The following is a 14,967-nucleotide window of genomic DNA, read 5'->3' as shown; positions in this document are numbered from 1 at the left end:
TTCCTCCATCACTTGTCCTCCCTCTGCCTGGAGAAAGTCCTTTTCTTCTTTAGAATAAGTAGATACAAGATCAGGTGCTTGAGGGAGCAGGGGGGCTGTGACTGATGCCCAGAAGGGGGCAGATGCTGCTTTTCCAGCCTCTAAGTCAGCGGGGGAATTCTCCAAACCCACCAAGGTGGAAGCTCGCTGGTGTCCTCTGCAATGCGTAACTGCCACCTTGTGGGGTTTCCATACTGCTTCTAATAAATGCTGAGTCAGAAGATGTATGAACATCTGCTGACTCAGCATTTCCACAGTGAACAGTTTATTTACTGAGAATATTTGCGTTAGTAAGCAAAGACAAGTGTACACTAACAAGAGACTGATGAAAAAATAGATACATTCATTCACAAGAGACTTAAGCAACTGCTCAAAAAAATGAGGCTAATATGGCCCAGCACGGTGGCTCACGCCTGTAATCCCAGCACTTTGGGAGGCCGAGGCAGGCAGATCACCTGAGGTCAGGAGTTCAAGACCAGCCTGGCGAACATGGTGAAACCCCGTCTCTACTAAAAGTACAAAAATTAGCCAAGTGTGGCAGCGCATGCCCGTTGCCCCAGCTACTTGGGAGGCTGAGGCAGGAGAATCGCTTGAACCCGGGAGGCGGAGATTGCAGTGAGCCGAGATCATGCCACTGTACTCTAGCCTGGGTGACAGAGCGAGACTCTGTCTCAAAAAAAAAAAAAAGGTTAATATGAAAATATGTCTGACATATACTGTTAAGTGAAAAATTCAAGTCATAGAAGAGAACGTAGACTGTAATCTAAGCTGTGTTATCTTTTAGCATAAAGGTAGTCATATAAAAACATGGTACAAATGCCTGGTGTATGCACGAAGACAATGCCTAAAACTATATATCAGAAAACAGCAAGCAGAGAAGAGGAAATGGGAGTGTGGGAAGGAGGGGAAGATGAGAAACCAGCAGGTATTACTTTTAAAATAAAGAGTGTATCTGAAAAATATATACTTGATATCTGGTTCAATTTCATGTTTGATAAAAAGGAGCTGGGCACGGTGGCTCACACCTTTAATCCCAGAACTTTGGGAGGCCAAGGCAGATGGATTCCTTGAGGTCAGGAGTTCAAGACCAGCCTGGCCAACATGGTGAAACCTTGTCTACTAAAATAAAATAAAAAAAAAATTAGCTGTGTGTGGTGGTAGGTGCCTATAATCCCAGCTACTAGGGAGGCTGAGGCAGGAGAATTGCTTGAACCCAGGAGGCAGAGGTTGCAGTGAACCGAGACCATGCCACTGCACTCCAGCCTGGACAACAGAGAGAGAATTCGTCTCAAAAAAAAGAAAAAAAGGAAAAAAATACACTTGATAGAAATATAACAGGAATATATATAGCCTACAGCTTAACAAGGATTCCCCATATTTCCAAACAGAACATGATGGTAAATTTAAGATATTTAGCATTATTTGGAAAATACATGGTTAGATAATCTTAAGGTAATCTATATTTTTATTTGATGTTTTGTTATAATGCCATTGTAATAGCACTAACACATACTTACTGGGTAATATTTAAAAATAATTTCCTTTCTTTGAATAATCCTTCAAGTAGTAAATTTTACATTCAATTAAGTGAAAAGATAAATGAGGAACATCAGAAATAAAAACTTAGTGTTAGAGAATTTTCCTTAATTTATGCCAAGTTTTGAGACAAAGATTGAAATCTCTGGAGATTTTTTATGCTAAGGGTACACCTAGTGGAAATCAAGATAGCTTTGAAATTTGTCGTTTCCAAGAAAATTTAAGTATTGTATGGTATTTGATAATTTCTAAATTTTTTCTTATGAAGAAAAGAACCTAAATTTCCATAATCTAATTCAATCCCTTTTAAAAAATCAATCATAAACTGGGTTTCCATATATAATACATTTTTTAAAATCTCTTTTACAGTGACACAATTAAGATGCAAATTATTTAGATTTGCTCAAGTTTGCTTGTTCTTGTTCCTCCAAGTTCTAGGTCAAATCCAACGTTAAAATATATGAAAGCTTTTGATTTATGAAGTAGAGAATTTTGCCTTCAAAATTACACCACATGACCTATTCTTATTTGAGGAATATTTTCTTTTTCCCTAGGGAAAAAATTATCCTAACCCCAAAATGATAGTGTACCTCTATACCTATAACAGCAACTGGCATATCTGTGCTCAATTATATTTGTTAAATGAATGGTCCTTGTAAGTACGATATAAGCAAATATCAACCTTCTTTGCCAAGTTCTCCACATGTAAATACTGTTAGAAGAGTTTTTAAAGTAAAATTTAGTGTTTACAATTTTAACTCTCGTATCTTCTGATTTCTACGCCAATGCTTTTATCCTTAAAGCCACATCTGTCCCTCGGCTGAAGAGTTGTGAAAGATCAGGAAACTTTTACAACCTATCCATAACCAGTGTTGGCATTTGCAATATCCATGATTCAAACAAAATATTTTCAAACCAACTACTTTTACTAAACATGCAATCTGCTGGCCACTTTAATAGATAACCGGGCTTTGAGGAGGTATAGGTGTATTTCAAGAAATGTACTATCTAGTTAGGAAGAGAGAAGGACAGGTAAGACAACAGCAATGGGGAAAAAACCACAATAACATATGACGAATGTTAGATGTGACTTTAAGAGTTCAGGGGGCGGAGCCGGGCGCGGTGGCTGAAGCCTGTAATCCCAGCATTTTGGGAGGCCGGGGTCGGCGGATCACAAGGTCAGGAGATCGAGACCATCCCGGCTAACACGGTGAAACCCCGTCTCTACTAAACGAAATACAAAAAATTAGCTGGGCGTGGTGGCGGGCGCCTGTAGTCCCAGCCATGCGGGAGGCTGAGGCAGGAGAATGGCGTGAACCCGGGAGGCGGAGGTTGCAGTGAGCCGAGATCATGCCATTGCACTCCTGCCTGGACGACAGAGCGAGACTCTGTCTCAAAAAAAAAAAAAAAAAAAGAGTTCAGAGGAGGGTAACTGAGGGAAATCGGAGGCTGTTTCAGAAGGTGCCCAGCAACAAGTGGGACTTAAGCCGGACTCCTGCAACATCCGAGGTGCGCACGGTGGCCCAGGATCCTAACAAATTGCTAGTCGGTGGCTATGAGTCTTAAATTATCTGTCAAGGACTCTCCGGGCTCTGCGGACATGCAGAACGCAGGCGCCACGCAAGCCGGCCCCGCCCTTCCACCCCTCCCCGCGCTCCCCGGCCCGGGGCGCGCCGCTTAGAACCCTCCCGGGACTGGCTGGGGGCGGGCGGACAAGGCCCCACCTCTGCCAGGCGCAGGGCGGGCGCGCAGGCGCAGTCTCCCCAGGTTGTAGACGCGGCGGCCCGGCCGGGCGGGGTGAGTTGGGGACGCGACACCTTGGTCGCAGCGGCGGTATGGTCGCCGCAGTTTCTCGGTCTTCGCTTCGGCGACCTTAACCCCCTTGTGGGTGGGCGAGGCTGGAAGAGAGGCTCCCCACCCCACTTGGCTTCTCGATCCCTGGGGGCGCCGGCCGGTCACCGAGGGCCGTGTGAGCGCCGCTCTGCCGGACCCGGGTCCATGCGGCTGCGGGAGAAGCCCTGGGCGTCGGGGCTGGGGAGGGGCAGCCTGGGAGGGGCCCGAGTCCCCTGGTGACCTGGGCGCGCGGCGGCCCCACACCCTTCCGTCCGCCTCCTCGCGGCTCATTTCTCTTCACATCCTCGGGGTGTGTGTGTTGGTGACCGGAGGAAGCGTGTCTAATGACTTTCTGGAAGCGTCGTGTATTAGGAACTCCGGGGCCGGGTTGCTTGGGTCCGCATCTCCATCCACCACTTACTGGCTTTGGGACCTCTGCAAGTCACTTAACCTCTCTTTCTCAGTTTCAAGTGTAAAATGCGGAAAATAATAGCAAATTACCTCCTAAGGTGGTTGTGAGGGTTGAGTAGGTTAATATTTGTGAAGTGCTTAGAACTGAGCGTGATACACAGCAAAACCATAAGTGTTGCTCATCTTTTTGAGCTTGGTATCTAAAAGGAGATAGTGACCTTTTCTTCTCTTTCCAACCCCCATAAATAATTGCCCAAGAGTAGGAAAAAAGGATTTTTTTTTCTTAAGGATATGGGCTTTTTACATAGCGTGTTTAAAAGCAAAGCTTTCTAAACAACTTAGTTGCACATCCTACTTTAGAGAAAAGACAACTGTTAAGTGATGGTGACTTGAAAACTGTAAAGTTTATTGTTTGGAAAACCGCATGAGAAAAATGGCCAGAACATATTTTTGCTAAAAAGAGTTAACATAGCAGGCCTTAGACTGCTATCCTTAGAAAGGACTGCTTGCAATGTTGGTGCTTGTTTGGCATCTGGGAACTTAGATTTTTGGGTTTGTGCTGAACACTATGTTTTATGCCGAAATTACCAGCTTCTGTAAAAATCCGGGACACCGAGTCTCTAATGGGCTTCCCTGCGCGGAAACTGCTGCCTTTTCATTGATGGAGGAAGGGTGTGTTTTGTTTGACCCCTCTTGGGAGGGAGACCGCATAAGGAGCCTACCCGTGATTTCTCCAGACTCCACTTGTGTCTTTTTCTATTATGATGAGCCTGTATATCCATACTGCATTGTGTAATAAATGTCAGCCATGAATTCAACTATATGTTGAGTCCTGTGCATCCTATCAAAGCTCTAAATGTGGGGGAGATCACGGAGATCCTCAGCCACAGTTTTGTAAATTTGTGTAAAGGTAAGGGATATAAGTGCCGTTTTTTTACAAGGATATATTTCCTAGTGGTACTGGGCTTTTAGTGTAACCATCACCTGAATAATGTACATTGTGTCCATTAGGTAATTTCTCATTCCTAACCCCACTCCCATCCTTCCCAGTCTCTAGTGCCCAGACACAATTTTGATGCTAAAAAGTATTGGAAGCTCTAATAATTGGACTTTTAATTTTGCCCTTTTGCCTTAAATGGAAATTGGAAAACTACAGATAAATAATTGCCGAATTGTGGGTTACTGTACCAAATGATTCTGTCTGTTTAGACATATTACATATGGCAGAAAAATCATCAGAAATTGCCTCTACATTACCAAGTTAAGTTTGAGTCAGTGTTTTTGAAAAAAAGGCACAGGTTGCTTACAGTATGTAGGTCAAATGCCTGGTTTTGTTTGTTATTTTGCTAGCATTATCTGTGTTAATGCTCATCTTTATCAAGAGCTTATCTGCACCACAGCGGGAAAGAATAACCAGTTTCTCATAGGCCATTTTCCCTGTACTTTATTAGTTATACCTATCTCTTTTCAGGACATCAATTTTTTTTTTTTTTTTGAGACGGAGTCTCGCTCTGTCGCCCAGGCTGGAGTGCAGTGGCGCGATCTCGGCTCACTGCAAGCTCCGCCTCCCGGGTTTGCGCCATTCTCCTGCCTCAGCCTCCCGAGTAGCTGGGATTACAGGCGCCCGCCACTACGCCCGGCTAATTTTTTGTATTTTTAGTAGAGACGGGGTTTCACCGTGTTAGCCAGGATGGTCTCGATCTCCTGACCTCGTGATCCGCCCGCCTCGGCCTCCCAAAGTGCTGGGATTACAAGCGTGAGCCACCGCTCCCGGCCTAGGACATCAAATTTAAATTGATGGAGGTAGGTTTGTAAATTTGGGGCTAGAAAGATCAAATTTGCCATCTGCTTATGTCTCTTTTCCCTTATAAAAGACTAGATCAGTTTTTGATAAGTTAGTTGGGAGATGGAGGGGTTAGAGGTTTAAGGAAAGTGAAGAAGATTTGAAATAGCTTTGTGGTTAGTATGTAAGTTGACCAGAAGGTGAAGTGAATAATAATGGACCTAGTATCCTTTCGTAAGAGACTTTCCCTCGACATGGAAAAAATGGTTAATTGGGTTCATCTAGGATTGGGTTCTGCGAGAGAGGTGATGTAGTCCTTAAGGCTCTGCACAAGTATTCCGGTTCAACTCTTTCTGGGTACATGTAATGCTGCACTCTTTGTACATGGGCAACCCCTCTCCATGTCTGCTTGAAGTTAAATGTGCCATGTGACTTGCTTTAGGAAGCAGCTCTCCATTCGCCATTTCCACTTCTTCCTGCCCTGCTGTAAGGGTCATGGAAGGACTTGTTGAGATGCAGCCTCTTGTCAGCCTGGACACTATAGGAAAATATGAGTGGCTGATCAGGCAAGTTGGAAGAACTGGGAAGTTGCTATCAGAGAAAGGGATACTTAAATTAGTGATTTTATAAGCTGGAACAGTACGGGAGAGTAGATGAGGAACTTTGGAGGGAGAAGGTAGAGATGAAGTGCTCAAGGAACTCAGGCTTTTTACGTGTTCCTAACCCCGAAGCCCTTAATTTATTGCAACTTAGTTCAGTAGTGATGACTGTTGGACTTAATGGTAAACTTGAAAGCTCCCTTATTGTGAAATATGGAATGAATAAATCAAGATTGGGAATTTAGTACTGAATTGAAAGATTCATTACCTTGATCATTGAAAAGTAAGTCAGCAACCATGAAAATTACGATGTTGCTTAGCCACCAGGCAGGAGAGTAAAAGGTAGGTAAGCTACTCTAACAGAGACTCCAAAATATAGTAGTTTTAAAAAATGCTTAGCTTGTATCTAAAATCTTTGATAATTAACTGAATTTTTAAGAAATATAAGGGATAGAGGTAAATAACACCATGAAGAAAGAGACAAATTCAGTGTGAGACATTATACAGCTGCTGTCGAAAGAGTATTCTATGGGCCCCCAGCAGTGGCTTCAGTTAGAAGCTTTTTAGATAGGTAGAATCTCAGGTCTTGTGCCAGACTTGTTGAATCAGAACTTTCATTTTAACAAGACCCTCAAGGTGACTCATGCACTGGCCTGATCTCTTTAAAAAGCTAAAGTCTTAGTCAAGTAAAAGGTTGGAAGGACTGTTCTGTTAATAGATTAAAAGATACTAAAGAGACATAACCAATATAAAGTGCAAACCTTGATTGAATCTTTTTCAAAAAACCAGCTATAGAAGACAATTTAGGGTCAACTAAGGAAATTAGAATATGATGGAATATGAGATGATATTAGAAAATTATTAATTTTCTTAGATATGATTACATTGTTATATAGGAGAATGTGCTTATTTTAAGAGATACATGCTGAAGTATTTATGGATGAACTGTCAAGATCTCTACAACTTTCAAATAGTTCAACAAAAAAAAAAAATATATATATATATACTCACATACACATATGTGTCTCTCTATACACACATATTGATATTTAGATAAAAACAAACATAGCTAATTGTTAATAGGTGTGGAATTGGTGGGGCACCATGGCTCATACCTGTAATCCCAGCAGTTTGGGAAGCCAAGGCATGTGGATTGCTTGAGCCCAGGAGTTCGAGACCAGCCTGGGCAACATGGGGAAATCCCATCTGTACTAAGAAATACAAAAAAATTATCTGGGCGTGGTGGTTGCACCTGTAGTCCTAGCTACTTGGGAGGCTGAGGTGGGAGTATCACCTGAGCCTGGGGAGGTCAAGGCTGCGGTGAGCTGAAATCAGGCCACTGCACTCCAGTCTGGGCAATCGGAGTGAGACTGTCTCAAAAAATAATAATAGCCAGGCACGGTGGCTCATGCCTGTAATCCCAGCGCTTTGGGAGACCGAGGTGGGCAGATCACGAGGTCAGGAGATCGAGACCATTCTGACTAACACAGTGAAACCCTATCTCTACTAAAAATACAAAAAAAGTTAGCCAGGCCTGGGCCGGGCGATGGCTCAGGCTTGTAATCCCAGCACTTTGGGAGGCCGAGGCGGGCGGATCACGAGGTCAGGAGATCGAGACCACGGTGAAACCCCGTCTCTACTAAAAATACAAAAAATTAGCCGGGCGTGGTGGCGGGCGCCTGTAGTCCCAGCTACTCGGAGAGGCTGAGGCAGGAGAATGGCGTGAACCCGGGAGGCAGAACTTGCAGTGAGCCGAGATAGCGCCACTGCACTCCAGCCTGGGGGACGGAGCGAGACTCCGTCTCAAAGAAAAAAAAAAAAAAATTAGCCAGGCCTGGTGACACACGCCTGTAATCCCAGCTACTTGGGAGGCTGAGGCAGGAGAGTCGCTTGAACCCAGGACGTGGAGGTTGCAGTGAGCCGAGATCCGTCTCAAAATAATAATAGTAATAATAATATAAATGTGGAATCTAAATAGTATATGCGTGTTCATTATACTGTTCTTTTAACTTTTGTAGATGTTTAAAATTTTTCATGATAGAAAGCTAGAGTGAAAAATCCCCAAAAATGTAGTAGCTTAAAAAGATAGAAATTTAATTTTCTCTTAATATTCCAGCACTAGTCGTACAGCACAGGTAGAGTGGCTTTACTGTGCTTGGCTTACAGCTTCCATTTTTGATCCAGTGTGGCTCCTCCAGCTCCTACTATTTCCTTGCTAGCAGAAGGGAGGAAAGGGTAAAGAGAACTCATTATCCAGAAGCAATACTTACTCCGTTGATGAAAACTTTAGTTTTGGTCATTCATCTGGACATCATATATTTAGGGGCTGTGTCTTGGTTCAGCCTGGTTTAGCAAATTATTATAGACTGGGTGGTTTAAACAACACAGACTTATTTCTCATAATACTGGGAGCTGGGAAGTCCAGGGTCAAGATGCTGGCAAATCTAGTATCTGGTGAGGGCCTTCTTCCTGGTTTATAGATGGCCATCTTCTCTGTATATCCTTATGTGGATACAAAGGTAGCTTTCCAGCCTCTTATTATAAGAGGCCAGTCTCATTCATGAGGCCTCCACCTGCATGACCTAATTACTTCTCAAAGGCTTCACCTCCAAGTACCATCACTTTGGGGATTAGATTTCAACATATCAATTTGGAGTGGGGACACAAACATTTAGTCCATAACAGTATAGTTGGCAAAAGCCAATGGAATATACCATGTGTATACTGATTTAACAAAGATTTATTTCATTTCAAATGATGTTCCCCTCTTCTACATCTGCTGATTTCCCAGACCAATTGAAATTGAAGTCATTTCAGTTTTAATATGCATTAAATAAAATATAAAATTTTAATTTTGAAGACTAAAATGTATGAATTTTTTTCCCTCAATCCCTTCAGTAAATAACAGATGCGGGTGAAAGATCCAATTAAAGCTTTACCTGAGAAAGCCAAAAGAAGTAAAAGGCCTACTGTACCTCATGATGAAGACTCTTCAGATGATATTGCTGGTAAATTGTGATATTTGGCATCCCAAATAGTGTTGAGAAGAAATAACAATGCAGTTGACCCTTCAACAACATGGGTTTGAACTCTGAGGATCAACTTGTACACAAATTTTTTTCCACCAAACCTAGATGGAAAATACACTATTCTTAGGATGCTGAAAACTGCATACTTGGCAGGCTGACTTCCTAAATTCAGATTCCACAGGGCCCACTGCGGGACTTGAGTATGCACAGATTTGGGTATATGTGGGGAGGTCCTAGAACCAACTACCCCACTCCACCTCCCTGCCTCAAGTATCTGAGGGAAGACTGTATATATTTTTAATTAAGAAATCTGTTACTCTTTATTTTTACTGTTTTCTGTGTAAATATTAGAATCACCTTGTCTAGTTCCAAAAAATCCTGTTGGCATTTTTATTAGGATTTTGTTTAGTTTATAACATGAAGTAACTTAGATTGGCTTTTTTTTTTTTTTTTTGGTCTCTTTCTCATGGCCTATTAAAACCGTGTCACCAAGCCACCAGAGCTTGGCAGATGGCTTTTGGGAGCTGCTGGCCTCAGGGCTTGGTTTTCTCTTTAGCCTCATGCTTTTGATTTGGGCCTCTGAGGATTTTCCTCACTTTCTTGCTAGCTCTCCATTTAAAGGGATATTTTTAATATATTTTTTCCATTTTAGGTATACATAATTGCATACAGCTATACACACACACACACTCACATATGAGTGCCTATGTCTTCTGAAATCCGAGTAAGTTCTAAGGATTGTACCAACGTCAGCTTCCTGGTTTTGATATTTTACTATAGCAGTGCAAAACATTAACATCAGGGGAGGCTCACTGAAGGGTGAATGCGACCTCCTTGTATGTTTCTTTCTACCTTCCTGTGAATCTAAAATTAGTTCAAAAATTTAAACTGTAATAAATTAGGGACATCAGATAAGGTCCTAATGATATTTAAAGAGATAATTCAGACATCCTTCAGTGCAGCAAACTGGCTATCCTGAAACATCATCCAATTTTAGTACATGTATAGCTTTGTATAACCACCACCAATCAAGATACTTGACTGTGTCATCACCACCCTATGTGCTGTCCATTTATAGCACCACCCTCTACCTTGCGTCCATTGCCCCCTACAACCATGAATCTCTTCTCTCATTCTGTAATTATGTTATTTCATGAACATTATATAAATGGAATTATATAGTATATATCTTTTGAGTTATTTTGTGTGTTCAATCTCTGTGCTTTTTAGTTAACAGCATTTAATACTTTTGAGGTTTGCTCAGTAATGGTAGCACTTTGGTGTAGCAAAGAAAATGTTGTGATTTTGTTTTATCTTATTCAGTAGGTTTAACTTGCCAACATGTAAGTCATGCTATCAGCGTGAATCATGTAAAGAGAGCAATAGCTGAGAATCTGTGGTCAGTTTGCTCAGAATGTTTAAAAGAAAGAAGATTCTATGATGGGCAGCTAGTACTTCCTTCTGATATTTGGTTGTGCCTCAAGTGTGGCTTCCAGGTAAGAAAAGTGTTATTTATATGTGAGTTTTTCTGAAATGTTTTCCTTAAATGCTTATTGTGAGTTGGACTGTTGGTCATGCATGGGAGTTAAGATAAATTTATTCCAATTTAGAGAGAAATTTTCCAGGAATGAACTTAAAAATGATTGTTAAGGTAAAGTAAAAGGTATGCTATGTTCAGAAAGTAATCAGGTGTGGTTTATAAATACTTGCAGAGGGAATTCAACCTATTTGCAGTAGTTCCCATATCTGGACCAGTCTTTACCTTTTGTATTTACTTAGGAAATGGATCCACCTTTCAGATTAATTTTTTTCTCTCTCAAAACAGATTATTCTGCTGCTTTTCAAAATAATTTAAAATCTTAAAGTTTAAAATTTATTGATATCTGTAATAAAGGAATTTTCTAATGAAATTAAAAGTATATACTTCTTTAAAAAAATAAGAGAAATCTTCATTATCTCACACAAAATGTCCAGAAGTAAGGCCATTTCAGGATTAGTTAATTTAATGGAAAGAACATTAAAAACTGAGGTTTATTCTGTTTTCTGCTGTGCCATCCTCAACCTCACAGTTGTGTTCCTCTTAAAAAAAAAAAAAAAAAAAAACCTTCTGGAAAGATTCAGCAGATTTGACTTCCCCTCATGTTGCATTAACCAGAATTGCATCTCATTTCTTTACTTACCTAGTGAGGGAAATCGCTATGATTGGTCTGTGTCTCAGTAGTTCTCAGTGGGTTGGGGTGAAGTTGTGTACAGGACTGGGAAATGTGTGTTTGCGGAAGGGCACCACTGGCCTGCCAGGATGCTGGGTGTTCCACAGTGTGCACATTTTCAAATGATAGGGAAATTAACTTTGCCCATGATTGTTTTAGGTAAATACTGTATATTGAGCATGTTAGCCTGTTTGCAAGAAATTAAATTTAATGAGAATCCATATTACTTTTTTGAAACTTTCTCCTCTGGCCTGAAATTAAAAGCAAAACTTTTCAGTATAAGTGTGAGTATAATTTAAGTTTTGATTAATTTGAAACAAACATTTGTAAGTCATACAAAATAAAATTCTGTTCATCTTCAGGGATGTGGTAAAAACTCAGAAAGCCAACATTCACTGAAGCACTTCGAGAGTTCCAGAACAGAGCCCCATTGTATTATAATTAATCTGAGCACATGGATTATATGGTAAGTTAAATTTTGTTAGTTCTTGTGTCCACTAACCACAGCCCCCCAATTTTTTTTTTCTTTAAGCTTTTAAGGTAAAATATTTAAAGATGTTCTATCAGCTTATGGTTTTTTTTTTTTTTTTTTTTTTTGAGACGGAGTCTCGCTCTGTCGCTCAGGCTGGAGTGCAGTGGCGCGATCTCGGCTCACTGCAAGCTCCGCCTCCCGGGTTCACGCCGTTCTCCTACCTCAGCCTCTCCGAGTAGCTGGGACTACAGGCGCCCGCCACCACTCCCGGTTAATTTTTTGTATATTTAGTAGAGACGGGGTTTCACCGTGGTCTCGATCTCCTGACCTCGTGATCCGCCCGCCTCGGCCTCCCAAAGTGCTGGGATTACAAGCGTGAGCCACCGTGCCCGGCCGGCTTATGGTTTTTTAACCTGAACACAATCTATGGGATACTTCAAGAAAATTAATATTACCTGTGAATATAAAATTTAAATTGGAAAAATTTTAACTATCTCTCTACTTTTTGTTGTTGTTGTTGTTGTTGTTGTTGTTGTTGTTGAGACAGAGTCTCACTCTCTCGCCAAGGCTGGAGTGCAGTGGCGTGATCTCGGCTCCATGCAATCTCTGCCTCCTGGGTTCAAGCAATTCTCTTGACTCAGCCTCCTGAGTAGCTGGGACCACAGGCGGACGCCGCCATGCCTGCCTCATTTTATGTATTTTGGTAGAGACAGGGTTTCACCATGTTGCCCAGGCTGGTCTTCGAACTCCTGAGCTCAGGCAATACGCCCTCCTTGGCCTCCCAAAGTGCTAGGATTATAGGCGTGAGCCACTGCGCCCGGCCTCTCTACTTTTCTCTAACATTTTCCTTGTATAATATAAAGAAAAATTCTTTTTAGTTGATTTTTTTTGATGGTAAACTTGCTAATACAGAATTCTAGTGTTGTAGAGAAGGAAGATATTTCAAGCAGTCAGGTCATTTTCTGAAGGGAGAGGGAAGAGCTGGGCATAAGTAGCTTGTAAAAACTTTTCAGGTCATTCTGCTGTTTCATCCTGGTTGAGAACCTAGTCCAGTTTCCTATGTTACCTGTAAGGAAACTATGTAATATTTACCTTTTTGTGGTTATGAAGTAAAAATCCAGGTACTAAAACAAGTTTTTTGTGGGGCGCGATGGCTCACACATGTAATCCCAGCACTTAGGGAGGCTGAGGTGGGCGGATCACTTGAGGTCAGGAGTTTGAGACCAGCCTGGCCAATATGGTGAAACCCCATCTCTACGAAAGATACAAAAATTAGCTGGGCATGGTGGCGCACGCCTGTAGTCCCAGCTGCTCAGGAGGTGAGGCAGGAGAATCGCTTGAACCTGGGAGGTGGAGGTTGCCACTGCACTCCAGCCTATGTGATAGAGTGACACTCCGTTTCAAAAAAACCAAAAACAAGTTTTTTTATTTTCTAGTTTCTTATTAGCATATCACACTGTTTCGGTGGTATAAATGGACACTATGTTGAAATGCTTCCTCTGTGTTTTACAATAATTTTCCAGCTTGAATCTATGGACTCCTAAGGGTTCCTTGAATGAATTTTCAGGAGTCCTCAGATTTTCTTTAACATAAAAATATTTTGTCTAAAATTAATATAAGGGTATTTTGGCTCACAGAAGAGGTCTTCATCTTTAATACAGCCAGAAGGGTTGGGCACCAGCTGCATTTGTGTTTTTCTTTGTTGTTGTGAGTCCCACCAAGTAGTATTATTGGGGAGAATGAGGAAAGGACAGAGAGAACTTAATATATAAATGATGCATTGGAACCAAGGGAGACAGCAATGGTGCCATAGTGTGGCAGTTCAATAAGGATTTCACTTTAGTGGTCTCAAACTCTAGGTGCATCAGAATCTCAGGGAGATCTTGTTATGACAGATTGCAGGATCCCAGTCTTAGAAATTCTAATTTAGTTGTTCTGGGGTGGAGGGGCCAGAGAATTTGCATTTAACAAGCTCCCAAGTGTTGCCAGTGCTGCTGGTCTGGAGACCACAGTTTAAGAACTACTGAATTAGAAAAAGGTGGGTAAGAAGATTTTGAACATGTAAGGTAACATTGGTGTAATGCATTATTTTTTATTTTTATTTTTTTTGAGATGGAGTCTCACTCTGTCACCCAGGCTGGAGTGCAGTGGCGTGATCTCGGCTCACTGCAACCTCTGCCTCCTGGGCTGGGAATAGTTGGAATTACAGGTGCCCACCACCACGCCCTGCTAATTTTTGTATTTTTAGTAGAGATGGTGTTTCACCATATTGGCCAGGCTGGTCTCGAACTCCTAACCTCAAGTGATCCTCCCGCCTTGGCCTCCCAAACTGCTGGGATTACAGGTGTGAGCCACCACACCCGGCCATAATGCATTATGTTTATAAAACACTTTGAACACTTTCCAACACATGTTCTTAAATGATCACTGGATCTCATGAGGATAAAGGAAACAGGTAATTATAATATACAGAAGAAACAAATTAATATGATGTATTAATGAGTAAACTTAATTGAGGGTAGTTTTCTGAATTGGAATGTGCTTTTGAAACTGTCTTTCCTAACCCTCTACCTCCAAATAAGCGCCAAGCAAAATAGAACAGCTATTTCTTTGAGTCTTACCCATCTCTATATGTAATCAAGCTAGAAGCCTAGCAGTTATTTCCTTCCCCTTTTTTATCTTATTTTATTTTTTAGCCTGTTAACAAAAGTAGACAGAGTGGTATAATGAATTTACCTATACCCATCAACCAGCTTCAGTTGTTGTTGTTGTTTTTCCAGCTTTAAACATTATCAACTCACAGCAAGTCTTGTTTCATCTAGGCCAGGATTTCTCGATCTCAATACTATTAGCATTTGGACTGTTAATGCTCTGTGATTAATTCCTTCTTGTGCTGTTCTGTACGTTACTGGATGTTTACCAGCATCCCTGACCTCTACCCACTTAAATACAAGTAGTGGTCCTCTCACCTCTCACCAGTTGTCAGAACCAAAACTGTCAAATGTCCCCTAGGTGGCAAAATCACTCCTCATTGAGAATATCAGTGATTCTCAAC

At 41.6% G+C, this 14,967-nt stretch overlaps 1 protein-coding gene across 7 annotated transcripts in view; it reads left to right on the top strand.

Moving 5' to 3' along the window:
• The first annotated feature begins 3,274 nt into the window (after window positions 1-3,274).
• USP45 (ubiquitin specific peptidase 45) overlaps window positions 3,275-14,967 on the top strand; it is an 85,256-nt gene continuing 73,563 nt past the window's right edge. For 6 of the 7 annotated variants that reach the window (XR_004029331.1, XR_004029330.1, XM_030809490.1 and 3 more), the window contains exons 1-4: window positions 3,275-3,372; window positions 9,100-9,209; window positions 10,554-10,726; window positions 11,803-11,906. Coding sequence is in view for 5 of the 7 variants with exons in the window: in XM_030809490.1 (XP_030665350.1) it covers window positions 9,110-9,209; window positions 10,554-10,726; window positions 11,803-11,906 (377 nt within the window). In the remaining 2 variants the exon portion in view is untranslated. Of the gene's footprint in view, window positions 3,373-3,393; window positions 3,918-9,099; window positions 9,210-10,553; window positions 10,727-11,802; window positions 11,907-14,967 lie in introns of those variants that run through there. The other variant, XM_003258369.4, reaches the window with a different exon arrangement.

This window comes from Nomascus leucogenys, chromosome 3 (genome assembly GCF_006542625.1).
Source record: "Nomascus leucogenys isolate Asia chromosome 3, Asia_NLE_v1, whole genome shotgun sequence".
Classification (NCBI taxonomy): Eukaryota; Metazoa; Chordata; class Mammalia; order Primates; family Hylobatidae; genus Nomascus; species Nomascus leucogenys.
Note: the sequence above shows the minus strand (reverse complement) of the source record. Positions and strands in the feature narration are given on the sequence as shown.